This window comes from Lepidochelys kempii, chromosome 5, assembly GCF_965140265.1.
Source record: "Lepidochelys kempii isolate rLepKem1 chromosome 5, rLepKem1.hap2, whole genome shotgun sequence".
Classification (NCBI taxonomy): Eukaryota; Metazoa; Chordata; order Testudines; family Cheloniidae; genus Lepidochelys; species Lepidochelys kempii.
This window is the reverse complement of record NC_133260.1, coordinates 73,266,115-73,283,100: the sequence shown is the minus strand read 5'-3', so window position 1 is coordinate 73,283,100 and position 16,986 is coordinate 73,266,115. Positions and strand designations below refer to the sequence as shown.

The following is a 16,986-nucleotide window of genomic DNA, read 5'->3' as shown; positions in this document are numbered from 1 at the left end:
TTGACAGATAAAGATGATAACCAACAAAGGGAGTTAAAGCCCCCTACATCCTGTTTTTATAAATGGGAACCGTGCATGTAATACTCTTGTGCCTTGCACAAATAATTTACTCAGGATTGCCACTCATGAATATATGCAGTAGAAAAGCCAAAGAGAATACTTCCCAAATGCATACATATGCCTTTTCAAAATATCAGAGACTTCATTATTAGTGAATGAAAGGAAAGCAATGGAGTACCCACCAGTTCAATTCCATCACCTGGAACACTAGCTTCCAACAGCTTTTTTATGACCATCATGAAGAGCCTCTTAGATTAATCCTCACTTCATTTCTATGTTAGTTTGCTATGTAGTTGAAATCAAAGGGATTATCTAAATGTGACATGATATTTAGCACTGAGCTGCTATGACACAGTAACTTAGGCTTTTCTCTGTAGCTTGTACCCACCATACAGAGATATATGACAAAAAACAAAACAAACACCGTTTTGAAATGCAAATAGAAATGCAGAGTAATTTAAAGGGACACTATCGACTTACAATATTTCCAGACAGATATGATTTTCATCTGCTATAGTTACAAGTCACTCCTAAACTGATTATAACTGCATAAATTAGGAGGAATTACTTCCCCTCTGTGTTTTTACTGTGCTTTGTACATTTGCAACATTTTATGAATAGTCAATTTCACTGTATAGGAAGTTAAATAGTCAGTTTCCCACTACTGAAAAAGGCCTTTATTAACATAAATAGGTGAGCAGATCCCCCCCCCCCCAATACTACTTTATAAAATGTTCCATGATTTTTTAAGGGTGTACCAGAAACTGTTTTTTTATATTTTTTTTAAGAAATAATCACTTTTAAAAAAATTCAAGTTAACATTGTCCCTCTCAAGTGACTATACATACACAAACTGTTTTAATGTTCATCCAGCAATTGTTTTTTTTCTCCCCTGTGGGCTGAGTTTAGAAAATCAATGTTCACATCTGAAGGCTAATTAAGCTTAAACTTTGTCTTTCTTTAGTTAGAATCATCTTCTGTATTTGGCCTTAAAATAATGCTTAATAAATCTTTAAGAATGTTCAAGCCAAAGTGACCAAGCAGGTATATGCAGAAATTAACCTTTTTATTATATTATATACTGTAATAGTAAAGTTTGTTTTAAGTGCATGAATAAAAACTTAGTGAAATTACAGGAGGAATAATCTATATAGCAATAATAGGTGCATTCACTGTGCATCTGACAGGAAAAAAAAGTTTTCACTCATTTTGGCCTAAAACTTTGTGTTCAGGTTTCCAGGATTCTGACATCAGAACCAAGATAACACTGATTAGAACCATAGGGCTTTACAATAAAAGCTAAAATATCGACCATATGATGGCAAAAAGTCTTTATTTTGTGGTTAACGTATTCTCTTCTAGCTACTCTCTGATGAAGTTGGTGGTGCTGTGGAGGAGGATCTCCGTCTCGACAAAGATCGTGATCTCTCAGCACTGTAGGCCACATGCTTGTCGTAATTTTGTATCTGAGCTTCAAGAAAATCCCTCTGTTGTTGGCTGATTGTCTGGCTAATCAGTCCTGGGAGAGCTTGAATGCTACCAATTAAAGTTTCCAGTTTAGTTTCCAGAGTAACAATCCTCTTCTCAAAATCTTCACTTCTTTCATTTAAGTCAGAAATCAGGTCATACATGATGTTTTGAGTCTGAAAGGAGAGGATGCAAGCAGAGCTTTATATCTGGTTTGCAAACATTTCAGTCTGAAGGGTTATTCCAGTCGGGTTTCTGAAAGGGTTTTGTTTTTGTATTTTTCCCCAGCCCTTTAAAGTTGGCACTGACAGAAAAGGTCAGCATGAGTGGAAGGCTGATGATACTACAACAAGCACCTGTCTCATGAAGTAATTTTACTCAGGGCTTTAGTACAAATCCCCACTTGGTGCAACATTCAATGAGAAGAAGTTAACATTCATTCATTCATTCAGCTGTTTTAATTTCAAACTGTTGATGAACTGGGTCAAACAGAAGACTTTTCAGAAGTACAGAGATTTAGAAATGTGCTACCTTAATACTGGATTTATTCAACAAGTGGAGGAAGTCCAAAGATTCCACTGTATATGGTATAAATTCTGGAATTTTTATCCTTCTCTATATTTGCGTTAAATGGATCTTCATACTTCTAAGCAGTATGTTCTCCCCTTGATCAGCATATGGAGCTCTCATTAGTGTTAATGGAGCTCCTTATGCCGACCAAGGAGAAACTATACTTTTAAGGTACAACCATCCAACCCCCCAGAAAACAAAAATATAAGTGATAATACAAGCGATTTAGTAACACAAAGTGCTTTGAAAATAACCACATGCTCTATCGTAAATGTGAAGCATACAAGTTTTATACTTCATTTTCACTGCTAAAAATGAAGAGTCTACACTGGGACTTGTTGAATCAATGATCCTTAAATGATAAAATAGAGTTTAATTTATTTTTCAGAGTTCACTAGCTGTACGAGTAAGCAGAAGGGATTAGAATGTAAAAGTACATTCATCTTTGCATGGTTGTATTGCTAAATCTCTTTATGAAACAATATTCTTGTTTATTAATAATTTTCTGTTATTTTGATTACTGTACTGTATTTTTCTTATGAGACTGGAATGCAGTGTCTGAAACAGAGATAAGAGTTAAGGTGGTTTATCTATGTCTACAAGAGGGAGGAGTTCAAACACTTGGGTTTAAACACTTAAACTGATGTGAAATAACCAGATCCTTTATTACCTTGTAGGCAAATTTACTGACGTGCAGTTAAGTTTACAGTACACAGAAAGGGAATGAACAATTAACTGAATGACTGTGTAAGGTGCAAGACAGTGACGAATCAGCCCAACTTCCATATTCTTTTTTCACTGCATGGTGTTTCAAGGGTGTTGGCATGATTCTTGAGGGCAAGCTACTCTATATGCGTCTCATGGACAGATCTGTTGTCTTTATTAGTTGACATAAATAGGAAGTGCTTGAAGTGCATCCACAGTAGTTAGCTGGGTACCCATTTATTTTTAGTTTAGGCAAGCTGGGGAATTTTGCCCGAGTGGGATGCATACTGAAGGATTCAGGCTGTTCATAAAGGCAAGCACTGAACAAATGTGGATTCAAAGAATCTGGGATAGACGTCGGAGATATTTATTTAAAATATATACACTCTCGCTTAGTGACATATGAAGTTCAGATTGAGCAGCTGCTATATAAACATATGTGGATGTGAAACCTTGTACATTTTGGGCCTCAATCCTATAAATCTGATTATTATTCTCTACAGAAAACACATGATATAATAATACTTTGCACTTGAATGACACCTTTCATCTGAAGATCTCAAAGGGTTTTAAGAAGTTTAATTAATCAAGCTTCATAACACACTAGCAAAGTAGGTAAGTATTATCCCTATTTTACAGATATGGACCAGAAACACAGATGTAATGTAACTTGCCCAAGGTCACAGTAGCAGTGCTGGACATGAACCCAGAACTCCTGCATTCCAGTCCCCCACAGTAACCAGTAGGCTATGCTCCCTCTCACATAATATGTAAATATAGGGAAGAATTTACTCTTTCACATATATAGCATGATACAAACATGGCCCATTCCTGAAAGAGGCTAAACATCGGATCAGGCTCCTTGTTACATGCATTATACAAGGACTTTGCCTTTTTTCTGAAGTATCAAGTATTTGCCATTTCAGACAGAATGATACTGGCTTTAACATAATTTACCACAGAAGACAAGACAATTGGCCTGTTTTCCTATAATGACTGACTAAGGAAGCGTGTGTATGTGTACCTGTGAACTACAGTGAAGAGATGAGCTTTTTATTCTGAACTATTCCTTTTGAGAAGATAAATGTTACTTTACAAAAGAACAAACGAAATGTGAATTGCCTACTAACCTTTGCCAGGTCCACCAAAGTGTTTGCTTGATCGTTCAGTTTCCTTTGCTCCATTTTTACACTTCGTAATCTAAAAAGGTGGAATCTGAGGTCAGATACGTTTTTTTTCCATATTAGGTCTTCTAAATAGCATGCATATAACTTACAAGAACAAATAACTGCATGGACAATGCCTTGAGTACTTTGTATAAAGTCAGATCTGGTTATGTGTCTGGTACAATGAGAAGCATGCTTCCTCAACACCGCAAAAAAGAAAGAGCAAGAAAATGTGATGTCCTCAAGACTATTATTTATCATGGTTAAAGTTGAATTCAAAAAGGGAGGTAAAGATTTACTCATACTGTATGAAAGAAAGCCAAAACATTCCTTAAAGCCTCAGTATCATGACAAGTAGATATAGGAAGAGAAACAAAACAAGTCAGATTTCATCAATAATGTTACAACAGTCAAGAATCTTCCTATACCTACATGACTAGATACAGGTATTAGCCCTGTTCAGTCTGAAATGGATTGGGTTAGAAGGTGTTTGAACCTGATGAAAATACAGTGATAAGTGAGTTTCTTTTTAATTTTAAACAAACTTTTATCTGACCAGCAGCTAAATAACCAGAATACTTGTCACTATATTAATTTTATTGTCCTACTGAATTTAACTTTCAACTTACCTCTAAATACCATTAAATTTCAAAATATATATCAAACATGTTTTTCAGAATTCTGCTGTTAGTATGTCAGCATGCAAATGCACTGCTTAAACTACAGCATTGTAAAAACTCCTGTATTTTTTCCTCTGGATGCTTGAGTAATTGCATTAAGTTAATTACAGTTATGCACATACAATGAGAGAGGGAATGCAAGCTTTAAGTTTCTCACACTGTACTAGGAAAAAAAATCTGTATGCTTTGTTAAAAGGCCTGTATTTCCAACAAGGCCTATACAAATGGACACTTTTAATCAACTATTTTGTGAACTCAAAACCAGTGAGAAGGAAAAAAACCCTCATTCATTTGATAACGTTAATGATATTACCAAGCTTTACTGCAAATGGTAAACTGATCAAACACACCAACTGATAAATGTTTTTTGTGTGTGACAGAATGGGTCATTTTATAATCTTTTACTCAAAATACAAGATTAGTTTTGTATCACAAATATAAATTTCAGTATATAAAAGAGTTAAAATACCTCTAACTTCTGATTTCTCGCATAAAAGAAGTTAGGGGCCTGACTCTTCTCACTTATACTGGTTTTACCCTGGTTTAATGCCACTGACTTCAATGCTCCTGGGTTACACCAGCATAAGTGAAAGGAGAATTAGGCCTAAAGCCAGGACAATTTCAGTTTTACAGGTAGAGAATCAAAACTCTAAGGGCAAAAGTCTACCGTCAGTGAGATTTTTGTAATTAATTCCATTGTTGAGCAGATCTCTCCATATGATCAAGGCTACAAAACTTTTCCACATCCTTCCCTGTCACAAACTCAGGTTTCCAGATCAAGCTATGGGAGTGGTTTGCAGATGTACTCATCCGCAATAGCTTTATGAGATTTTAACCATTTAAGTGTGAATTGTTTGCTAAGGTGTTTCATTTTAGCTGACAAGCAGAAACTGGACTCCTAACCACATCAAGAGGCCTAATGGATATTCTTAAAAAACACTATTTTCAAAAAAAGTCACACCACATGATACAAATGGAGAAATATCATGCACTGTAACTAACATGCTAGACATGTATGCATAATTAGGGAATAGATTCCTGTTCAGTGGCAGTTCTTATTTTTTGGAAATTTCAACAGAATGAACTCGGGAAAGTGACTCCAGTTGCCATTAAAATACTATGAAACATATAGGAGCTGGAAAGTTTATTCTGTGTCTGAAGTAGGAATTTTTATGTAACCAAAATACTTCAGGAATTTTCCAAAATCCATAAGAAGCTATCAAATGAAGTTTGTATTTGGATCTTTACATTAAGCAATTCATTTGTAGAAACATATTGACTTCCAACTTCATGCTTAAAAGAAAGCTGTAAAGAGTAAAATATCCCACTGAAGGTGTGTAATAATTTCTGTTGCTGAGGTAGGAGCAGCAGTGTGCTGCTGACATTCAGTCAGTCTGCTGGCTAGCTTCCCTTTTTTGGGCAAACCCAAAGCTTCATCACCTGATGGAGCTTCATCTTCTGAAACACTGTTGGTGCACAGAGCTGTAGCTAAGCACTTTTGGAATATGGAAAACTCCTGAAGAACATGAGTTAAACATTACAGCCCAGAACAGACTCACTGAAGATGCTTATCTCTGAAAAGTATGTACAGATTTGACTGTAGAATTATACCCTTAGTATTTTGTTGTGAATTTATTCAAACCATTGAAAAGATACATATACATTTTATTTTCTAGCTTCTGAAGACGCTATATATTGTGCACAACCCAATTGCCAATTCTTTACACTTCAGCACACTGGACTAATCTTTGCGCTGACTTAAAGCCCATGTAATTCCATGGATAATGGAACAGCAGAAATACCAGCTGACAAAATTTGGCCTGGGGCTGCAAAGGTACAGCTATTACATAAAGATCATTCTTTAGCTGCAACAGCCAGATTAAAAGGAAGTTAGCAGATTTTATTTTTTTCTTAAAATATGGATATTCTAATTCCTTCCTTATGAACTTCACTTATCACAGCAAAGATCATGATTTTGGATCACATTTTCACAGCAGCAATCAGACCATTAAATTCACAAATAAAGAATCCATTTGTTGCATGCAGACAGTGGTAAATTCTGCAAATTTGAAAGGAACAGCCCATACAACTTACTTCCGAGCTCTATTTTCATTTTGTTGAAATAAAAAGACAAAACAAAAGAAAACAATCTGTAAAATATACGAGAACAAACCAACACAGGGGGTGGTGTTCATAGGTATACAGTCGGTTCAATTCAGCAGGTCCCATGGTTTCACCATTGGCTTCTATGGATCAGCAACAGCCATGGGTTAAGCCTGATTTGTTTGCACAATAATGATGGGATTTGCAGTAATGTTACACATCATTAAGCCTTCCATTTCTTTCCCATTTTCCTTTATGCCAGCCTGTGACCCATGGATCTTCCTTATCCGTATAGAATATACCATTTATTAATTATGTCTAGTGGTTCCTATGATTCTCCCCACACCCCATTTAATTTACATGAGGAAAAAGGATTATGAGTTGCTGAAGGCAGATGTACTGAAGGCAGAATAATTTCATGGATTCTGTAGTTTTTAGGGGTCAGAAAGGATAATTTATTCTGACCTCTTGTATGACACAGGCCATAGACCTTCAACCATGATTCCTGAAACCAGTCCAATAATTTGTGGTAGAACAAGAGAATAATGTGTTTTTAAAAAATTAAAAACTAACCCAGAATAAAGATGGATAAGGGACATATTGCTAGGAATCAAAAGAGAAGTAAACCAAAACCAAAAAATTTCATTGTGCCCAGGTACTCTAACTAAAAGAAAAAAAAAAAAAGCAGAATTCTGGAGCTATACTCCTAACAGGTTATCATTGTATGCACAGAAGAGGCCCTCCAATCTTTTGCTAAAATACAATATATTATGCAAAGTATCCTTCTGAATCAGAAGCAAAGTGCTGCAGGGCAAAGGGAAACTCATTAGCATGAGCTCTCAGAGTCCTGGACTGGCATAACTAGAAAAAATGACCACTGCAACCCAACTGAACTGACTGCTGAATAGTTAAGGCAGATGCAGAACAAATATCTGCACCCTTGTGCACCTCTTTTGGGGTCTGAATGGTGTGTAAGACTGCAGATTGAGCCAGACAGACTTTTTATTTTAAATTCATTTTTGCATACACACATACAAAATACATGGCAAGGTTAAAACGAAGGAATATCTTATGTGGACAAAGGACAGATGTAAAATGTGCGTGCACACCCTGCGGCCCCACCATCCATCCATGGTGCACAAGATGACAAAGCTGAGTAAATACATTTCAGAACACAATCTTAACCTACCAAATCCTAATCTTTTGTGGGCTTTTTACATAAAAGTATTTCTATTATAAGTGTTTACAACAGTTCTACATTAAAATTTGCAACTCTGCTAAAGTGAACCAACATGCAGTGTTTGTACAGTACTTAAAAACCTTCAGTGCACTGCACAAACATTAACATATCTGAAGTGAAGCAAATATTATCCCCAATTTATAGATGAGAAAATTAATGGCCAGATTGTGCTCCCAGTCCCTATATCCACACAGGAAGAGAAATCTCCTCCTGCAGACCTCCCACCTCCTGAGCAGTGAGAGTGAATATATGTGAGCCAGCCAACACCATCCCTTCCTGTGGCTTGGACCACATGTAGGCAGAGGTTGGGGGGCTTGGGGTGGGGGAGTGGGTATGGGATGTGCACAAGCCCACATCAACTTGCATTTAGAATTTATTTAAAAAACCAGTACAACCAGAGGCTGAGCTAACTTTTCCTCACTATGTTGTGGAAGCTCAACTCATGGCAGGTACCAAAGGCTTCAATGAGCTGGATTGCCATGCAGCTGGAAGGGTCAGCAGGAGGTCCCAGAGCAGGTGTGAAGGTGCCAGATGTCCTAGCAACCCCCTGGGATCTGCATTTTCATTCCATGTAGCTCAGGAAACTATCTGCTAACATGCTCTATCTGTGGGTTGGAGGAACGCTAGTCCCCATGCACTGCATGTCTTTACTTTGAAGCCCAAAAGTTACTCATGTGAGGAGTCTTGGTCCATCCTCCTGGCTGTGGATCTGCTTTATGACAAACACTTACTGTGAATTTTAGGCCAAATTTAAAACGTAGCAGAGTTTCAGGGGCTGTATTATGATGATTCAGCTTACTACTACGACTGGGCCCAACAGAGAATCTTGTCCAGTCTCTGTCTTTATCACTCCTGATTCTCAGACTGATTTTATCCCCTGATGGGGATCAGGACAGGCTAGGGGCTGATCTAAATTATGCTGGTAAAAACTCCAAAGGGGTAATCTAGGGATTGCCAGAGTACAGCATGCTCTGGCCATGCTACTTCCCTGCCCAGATGCCAGGGGGTAGTGTAGGAGTCAGCTATGCCAACTACACCCACTGAGGACTCTCCCATACCAAGGAAATCCCCAGCTGAGACCAGGCAATTACATTTTTGTTCCCTTTGAGCTGTTGGAGCAGCTCTAAGGGCCAGAGAATCTGGTCTATTATCTTTTCATTAAATATTAGTTGTAGTAATAGCCTCTATTTTAAAGTGATTAGATTATTCTGACATGAAAGGATTAAAATATTTGCTTTAAATGAAACTGACATACTTGCTGCATTTCTGTTTTCTTCAGTGATAAAAGGAGTCAACTGCTTTTAAGCCAATTCATACAATAGTAACAACAAACTCCTGGTAATAACATAACATTAAAATCTTCATGCTAATTTATGAAGCATGATAGAAAATTCCAGGAAAATGTTTACAAAAATTCAGATCATAGCTATGCACTCCTGGCCCAGTTTCTTTTGTGAATAAACACTACTCTAAAATCTTATTTTGCTTTATTCTACGAGAAAGAGAAAATTCAGAACCCAGAGCAAAGTTCCGGGGTGAGGATAGATAAGTCTGGACAGAAAAACCAAACCAAAATAGTACTTACTGATGAATAGCTTGCAAGAATTTGCGTTGATGTTTCCTTACTTTTGCATGGTCTATCTTTTTAACCAGCTTTGTATTTTTATAAATTAACCATGTTTCCCTGAGTACATTGGCAGCTGCATTTTTCACCTGTTTAATAAAAGAAAACACCAGACTCACAAAAATAGCATTAATGTCTCTTTGAATTTTCTCTGGTGTACACCATCTTTCAGAAGCACTCATGGTCCTAGATATCTGTGGGGTAAGGGTGCTGTATGAAGCTACAGCAGTGATGCAGGAAATGTGATGACATGACCAGAGACAATGAGGCCTGTCTAATAAATTTATGCTTCTTCTAAAAGTGATATTTGTAACAGCTTCCTCTTTGGCTGAGAATCACATCTGTTTCTGATAGGAACTTGACCCATTTGGTGTTCTCAGTATGTGTAAATTATATGAAACAGACATTAAAACGTTACATGTCCAGTATTTAACTGGATAGATTGTACAGGACCAAAAATGGATTTCCCTATTACAAGTTTGTCTCTTCTGGTCACTTCCTTCTTGTAGGATTTCTCCCTCTCACTTCTAATAGTGATTTAACAGTCTTTTCCTCTGTGATAAATTCAAGAGATGCTCAAATAAGTGTTTCTGTTTTTCTTTGTTCTGGTTTTCCCATTTTTGTCCCTCCACTTTCTCTGAGATAAGCATATTGTCAAAACCTTACAGCTATGTTTACGGTATATGATTCATGTCTGCTTTGTATTTTTCTAAAATGAGGGTCTCTATAGAACGATATTCACAATATAAAACGTAAGGAGACCTACAGTTCTCCTATGCCCTCAGATGTCCCCAGTGTGGCACTCACAATACTTATACAAATACTGACAAAGCATTTCAATGTATTGATGACTAATGTTAATTGATAGGATACTTCCTAAGGTAAATATAGAGAATTCTATTGTAGCTCTTATCTCTCTCCTTATCCCTCTCTACCTATGTTTCTATCATATCCACCATTGCCGTAGTCAAGCTAAATTATAGTATACACAAGGTAACAATGCAGATCCTGCAACTAGCAGGAGCGCCCAGAGACAACAGTCCCAATCATGTATCACTGTAGTCACTGGGAGCTTTGCCACTTATGTCAATGGAAGCAGAATCAGGCTCACTGGACCTCACTCAAGGAATGAAGTCCTTGCTCTCCCCTTAGCTTTGGACACCGTCAGTTTGTGATTTATGGCAAAATCCACCTCTTGTGTTTTGTGATCTAACAAATATTCAGAAACACGAAGGTTGTTTGCTTTCCTTTGTATTATCTGAGTAGCTGAGGTTACTGCACAAGTATGCTCTGAGGCTAATTTAAATATTACACTGAGCTGATGTTTAGATTTATTTGGAGGAATAGATAGCTAGAGAAGGCAGATAGTCTGGGATTAAAGAGAGGTGACTGAAATGCTAAATTCACAAGAGCTAGCAAATTTGCATGAATCCATTTTACTGCCTAGATTTTCATTTGTTGTTAAAGATATTAAAGAGACAAGGCAGATGAGGTAATATCTTTTATTGGACCAACTTCTGTTGGTGAAAGCTTGTCTCTCTCCCCAACAGAAGTTGGTCCAATAAAAGATATTGACCTCACCCACCTTGTTCCACATTGGGAGGAGGGGAGGAGAGAGGGAGAGTTTTACCTTCCTGTTACTCACATTCATGGTTGGCATGGTTCAGTTTCTTAATACCTATGTGACTATCACCACCTTCTTCCTAATCTGCCAGGTTGTTTTTCCTGCTTTTGGGTCTGACTGAGCAGACTTGTCTCACATAAATAATCCCCCTGAAATGAATGAGACTGATCAAATGAGAAAGGTAAACTCCATTATTTGTTCCCTTTGCATAAACATATTCTTCCTGGATTGTAAATCTTCACTGTCTTCTTAGCTGTGATGCTTATATTTTCTTGACATGGTTATTTTTAAAATCAATTAATTAAAAACATTTTCTTATTGAATTTTAGTTTCCATCTGTGAAATATCTTTAATGGGTATATGAGATTGCTACATTATTGCAAGTGGCTGATTGAATAACCCCATGTGTTCAGTAAATGAAGCAATAGCAAAGACTTGACCAAAAAATCATTTGTGAATATTTTTAATTCTGTTTTTCAAGATGTTCTCACATGTAAGGAAGCATCTCTCGTTCTTTTACAAAAGAACAGTTTTTCTACTTGTGTATGTTTGGATTTCAGGATTTCAATCTATATCACTTTTTTAATTCATATAATCTAATAGAACTACAAGAATTACCTATATGCTGTAGTTTTTTCCTCTCATATGCTGCACAAAACTCAGTCTAGTTTAATACATAATAAACTCATCTTTCAGAATAATATTCTGTTCTTTGCTGGTTACCTCAGTTACCTTTCAGCTTTGGTCTAGTTTCAATATGTCCCGCTGTAAAAGAATCTTCAAATCTACTGCCATTGCACCAAATCCTCATTAGGAGTGAGAACCTGCAACTTCCGTTGAAGTCAATGGAAGTTCAGGTGCTCAGTACTCCCCAGAAGGCACCCAGCACCTTGCAGAAGAAGGCCCAAAGAGAAGTAGAAGAAAGAAAATTCTATTTTTTCCCCAACGCGTCTCAGAAATACATTAAACAACATTCCCTTTTCAGTGGGGAATATAAAGATCTGCAGGTATAACTTACTCTTTTAGTTAGCTGGGTATCCATCATGAAATTATGCACATGTTTTTCAGCTTTGGTGAGTTCTAACTTCCTTGCAACCACAGCCACCACCAGTGCAGTGCACCCTGCACCCTGAAAACAACAATAAAACAAACCCCAAGGAGTTACTGCTGTGTGTTTCAAAAGCATTTTTTAAGAAGTTTCTCCTTCACTGAAGAAATATGAAAGGCATCAGATGAATCACCATTCTTGATAAATGTGATGAATATAGTACAGCTATTTTAGTTCATGGTTATATAAAGAGTCTGTTACCATAGACTGGTAAACTGTCAAGGCATCATCAATTGTTTACTGAAGAGCACCACTTTGAAGTCATGCTTTTTCCATCTAGGAGTTGAAAAAAGAAATGGATTTTAGAACAAATTCAGTTTCTAATGTCTGAACAAGGGCAGCCAGATACAAGGTTTAAAATTTAGAATACATCTGTAAATGAATCCAGAAAGGCCCGTTCATAGTCATGGTATCTGCAATTGCTAAAAGGAAGTAAGACTGGATTAGTATCTAGCACAATAAAACTAGAAGCTGTTTGAAGGCTTTCTTTAAAGTCTACAGATAAAGTTACCTTAAATCTTGTTTTTAGTCACTTATATATACTTTCATGTAGAGCTGGTCAAAATTTGTTGTGCAAAACCTTTTTTTTTTTTTTAACTAATACAGATTTGTATTGACTAAAACAGTTTGCGAACTCTGGTTGAATTCACGGAGTTGTTCTGGCGGAACAATAGAAATAAAAAATAAAAAATCTAACTTTAGTTTCAACATTTTCAAACTAAACTTTCAATTTTTTAAATCTGAAATGCCCTGTGATTTTATAGGCAGGGAAAAAAAGATTTTAAAAAACCCTGCAAATGAAATAAAACATTTTGGATTCCGAAACAAAAAAACGTTATTTGAACAGCTCTATTTCCATGTTCTCTTCTGACAAACAGAAGTGATCTTTTTCTACAAATTATGCCCAGTCCACTTTACTACTTTGAACAACACACGTCTTGCAGAAATAGCTCTGCAACTTGGCTGGAGGTTGTTTTGTGCCAAGTGTATGTATGTTTGTAACTATAAATACTGTTCCAAATACAGCCTGGAATAAGCAGATGCAAATCCCATGGAAGAGAAATATAGTGGAGTAGATTATGAGCCAAGAGAGTAGAAGCAGGTTATAATAGGTAAAACAACTAAGAGGAGGTTGTAATATAAAGCAGTCCCCAACTACAAATTAATCCACCAATTCCCAAATCAGCTCTTTTGTAATACACCTGCCAACTTCTACAGACAGCCTCTCTAGCCCCAGTATTTTTCTGACACACACACACACACACACACACACACACACACACACACACACACACAGAGTTTCACTTTGTCTAGACTGGGGATTTGCCCTGTTTACAGCCGTCAATGAAGCTGTATCAGTGCAACTCCTAGTACAGAGAGGCAAAGTCTCTCTTTGCACCTTGAAGTTTACCCTGGTTTCACTCCTATGCTTGCCTCCACTTTTCCTCATTCTAAATTCTTCTGTTTCCCTCACTCTCTCATCCTTCCCTCCAAAACAATCAATTCTGCTACCCTCAATAAATATGGAAATTTCCCTAATTAATTTGCTCTAAGTTCCCCTCAATTAATGTATTTGCCCCTATACAAAGACCCCACAGACTCCCTCATTAACATAGACTCCTCAGTGAATTCATCTGCCTCCTTCTCCCCATATACTGAGACACACCAAGTACATTCATTTGTGCCCTCAGCCATTTCATTTGTCCCGGATCCCTCCCAAGCATAGACCAGTCCAGTGAAACTCATCTGCTCACCATGCAGCCCTAATCTCTCCCCATTAGTTCTGCCCTATCTGAACCTCCACACCAATTTCACCCCACAAATAAGTCTCTTCCCAGATGTTGCTGGTGCTGCTCCCTGTTCTGATTCTCTCTTTAAGCTTCTTCTTCTTCAGAGTCTCTGCTCCCTCACTCCTATTCTAGTGCTGGAGGAAATCAAGGAAAGGGAAGCTGGAGTCTCTCACGCCCTCAAGGCATGGGGGAGCCAGGAGGAAGTGTCTTCATTCTTCCAAATCCCAGCCCTGGCAAGGGAGCATTGCTGAGAGCTGCAGAGAAGGCTCTATTTATACCAGTGCTAGGGGTGTGTGTAGTTTATACACTCCACATACCACCAGAAGTGTAGACATAGCTTGATACTCTGCCCACATTTTCTGACCAATCTCCCCCTAGCATGTAAATTAATCAACCCTTAGCCTCACCTTTGAATCTGGGTGAAGTCACACAGGGGGAGGGCAGTGGGAGTGCACAGGGAGTCAGTGCAGAATCTGAGCAAGGACTTTTAACCAGCAATGGAAATCAACTGCTCTGAGGATCACCATGTTCTCTTAAAATTATAGCCCTGAAATCTAAACTGTCAAATGTATCACAAAGAGGCCACAATGAAAATCACTAGAAAGTCAGTAGTGGTGAACTCTTGTGCCTCAGCTCAGGAATGCTATTATTTAATCCCAATAATCCCTCTGTACTATCTTTCATCAATGTTTCTCAAAACACTTCCCAAATATTAATAACTTGAGTCTGAGACCATCCCTCTGAAGCAGTAATGTGCAAAGAATAGTTCACCTGCCACTGGCATGATGGAATGAAGCAGCTGTTTAAATGGCAAATCACAGTGTAGAATCAAAAAGCAAAAAAGAATACTGTATCCAATTGAAATTAAGGGAATTCAGGTAAAAAAAAATGCAATTACCTGAATTGGAATTATTATCATGTACCTGTAGCAGCTCCAAACTGCCACCAGCATGCTAGGGAAATGCCTTCTAATGGCCTGCGGGACAGAATGCTCTCTCTTGAATCATCAGAACTGCTTCATGAAGCATCAAGGTGTTTGTTGGAGGGCTCTCCTGTAAATACTAATTTAGACTGCTCTGTTGGGCTAGTGAAATACGACAGAATCACATCATGATGGTATGCGTGAAAATGCACACTTTTTACCTTTGTTCAAAAGAGGAAAGGTAGAATATTACTTGTGGATTTCTTCTTTGCACTACCATGGAAGAAAACAAATGATGTTTATTCTTTTAATAATAAATAGTTTGCAGAGATAGCACATTAATTTAAATTGGGATTTTAAAGTTTTATCGTTATTATAAATACATTGAATTATTATCATACTTTGCACTTCCAGAGGGCCTTCCACTTGAACTGAGACGTGGTATTCCCATTTTAAAGATCAGGAAACAGAGGCATAGATAATCTATACTGTTATGTTAAATGATGGCATAATGTTGCATAATCATACCCTCCCCCATTTTTTCCATAATTAACAATGGACAAAAAAATCCAACAATATTTTCTGTTGGAATTATATCTGCTGGATAAAAGCACAATTCCCAGTCGCAAGAAAGTCTTATTTTAAGATGACAAACTGAAAAACTGAAAAATGTATTTCAATTATTGTACTTTGAACATTATGCAGGACTAAGGCAACAATAAACTAAATTACTGCTTCAAGCTCCTGCTCTCTCTTCAGCGGAATCTTATTTCATCAGAAACAAAACAAATGGGGGAAGTGCACACAGCTTTTGGAATTTCAAAGCAGTAATATACTCTATCTGGAGTTTACACCGTTTGGTTCGGCTCATTCCTGCCTGTTAGACTATACTTTATTTTAAATTGCATATTTTGTGTTGGTAAACATCAAGTTTTTAAGAACACTTGGGAATTCCAGTTATTATTCACAGACCAAGTTGAAAGGACTAATACAGAACAAAACCAGTATACTGTTAGTACAGTTAAAAGGTAACTTTCGGATGTACTCTTGAATGCTATCATGGTCTTCAGCCATCTTGATCTATCTTTAGAACAGAATCTGCCAACCAGGTTTTTATTTTTTACAAGAATTAGAGAGCAGCAAGGCCTGCTAATTAATTGCCAAGACTTTGTAGAACATCTAAACATGATGACTTGTAGCCATTTCAGAAAAGGAGGAATTTATCACACAGAGAACAGAATAAATTCAGAATTTACTAACCCATTCTAGCTATCCAGGGGTGAAAGTAAAATGGAGCTCTTACTGGTAGGGGGCCACTCTGGCTTCCCCCCCCCCCAGAAGGGGCAGAGCCTCGGGCAGAAGGGGTGGCGCTGGGGGTCAGCGCCCCCCAGCCAGTCCATCTGCGCTCCCTGATCCGCACCGCTCAGGGCTCCAGTGGCAATTTAAAGGGCCCAGGGCTTTAATGTCACTGCCCCTTTTACACCCCCCATCGGCACCCCTGCCAGGTCATCGCTGCCCCTTTTGCGCCCTCCCCCCCCATTGGCAGCCCTGCTGGTAGGAATGTGGCAGGGCCGCCGATGGGGGGCGCAAAAGGAACAGCGATGAGGCAGCACTTTAAAGTCAGTGGTACGGGCTGGTCCTGGTGGCCACTTTGTACCGGTATGCTGTACCAGTCCGGACTGCCTTACTTTCACCCCTGTAGCTATCCTGAGCTCATAAACTAACTGTGCCAATTTTTCAAGACAGCCTATAATTGTGTATATAGTTTTACAGTGTGCATAACCCTTCCTTTGTCCAGTGCAAATAGAATTCACATACTCATCTCATGTAGAAATATACCTGATTTGCATATGTAAATAAGCATTAAATAATTGCAAAATCATAGGCACAAATTTAGAGACAGCCTTTTAAAATGTGGCTTTTGTGC

General features: G+C 37.8%; 1 protein-coding gene across 2 annotated transcripts in view; it reads right to left on the bottom strand.

Annotated features, from left to right (window-relative positions):
- Positions 1–1,128: 1,128 nt before the first annotated feature.
- Positions 1,129–16,986, bottom strand: part of KCNN2 (potassium calcium-activated channel subfamily N member 2) — a 108,090-nt gene continuing 92,232 nt past the window's right edge. For both annotated transcript variants that reach the window (XM_073344727.1, XM_073344728.1), the window contains 4 exons: positions 12,258–12,368; positions 9,577–9,704; positions 3,933–4,002; positions 1,129–1,703 (listed from right to left, as the gene is read on the bottom strand). In XM_073344727.1, the coding sequence (XP_073200828.1) occupies positions 1,419–1,703; positions 3,933–4,002; positions 9,577–9,704; positions 12,258–12,368 (594 nt within the window). In that variant the 3' untranslated portion in view covers positions 1,129–1,418. The remainder of the gene's footprint in view (positions 1,704–3,932; positions 4,003–9,576; positions 9,705–12,257; positions 12,369–16,986) is intronic.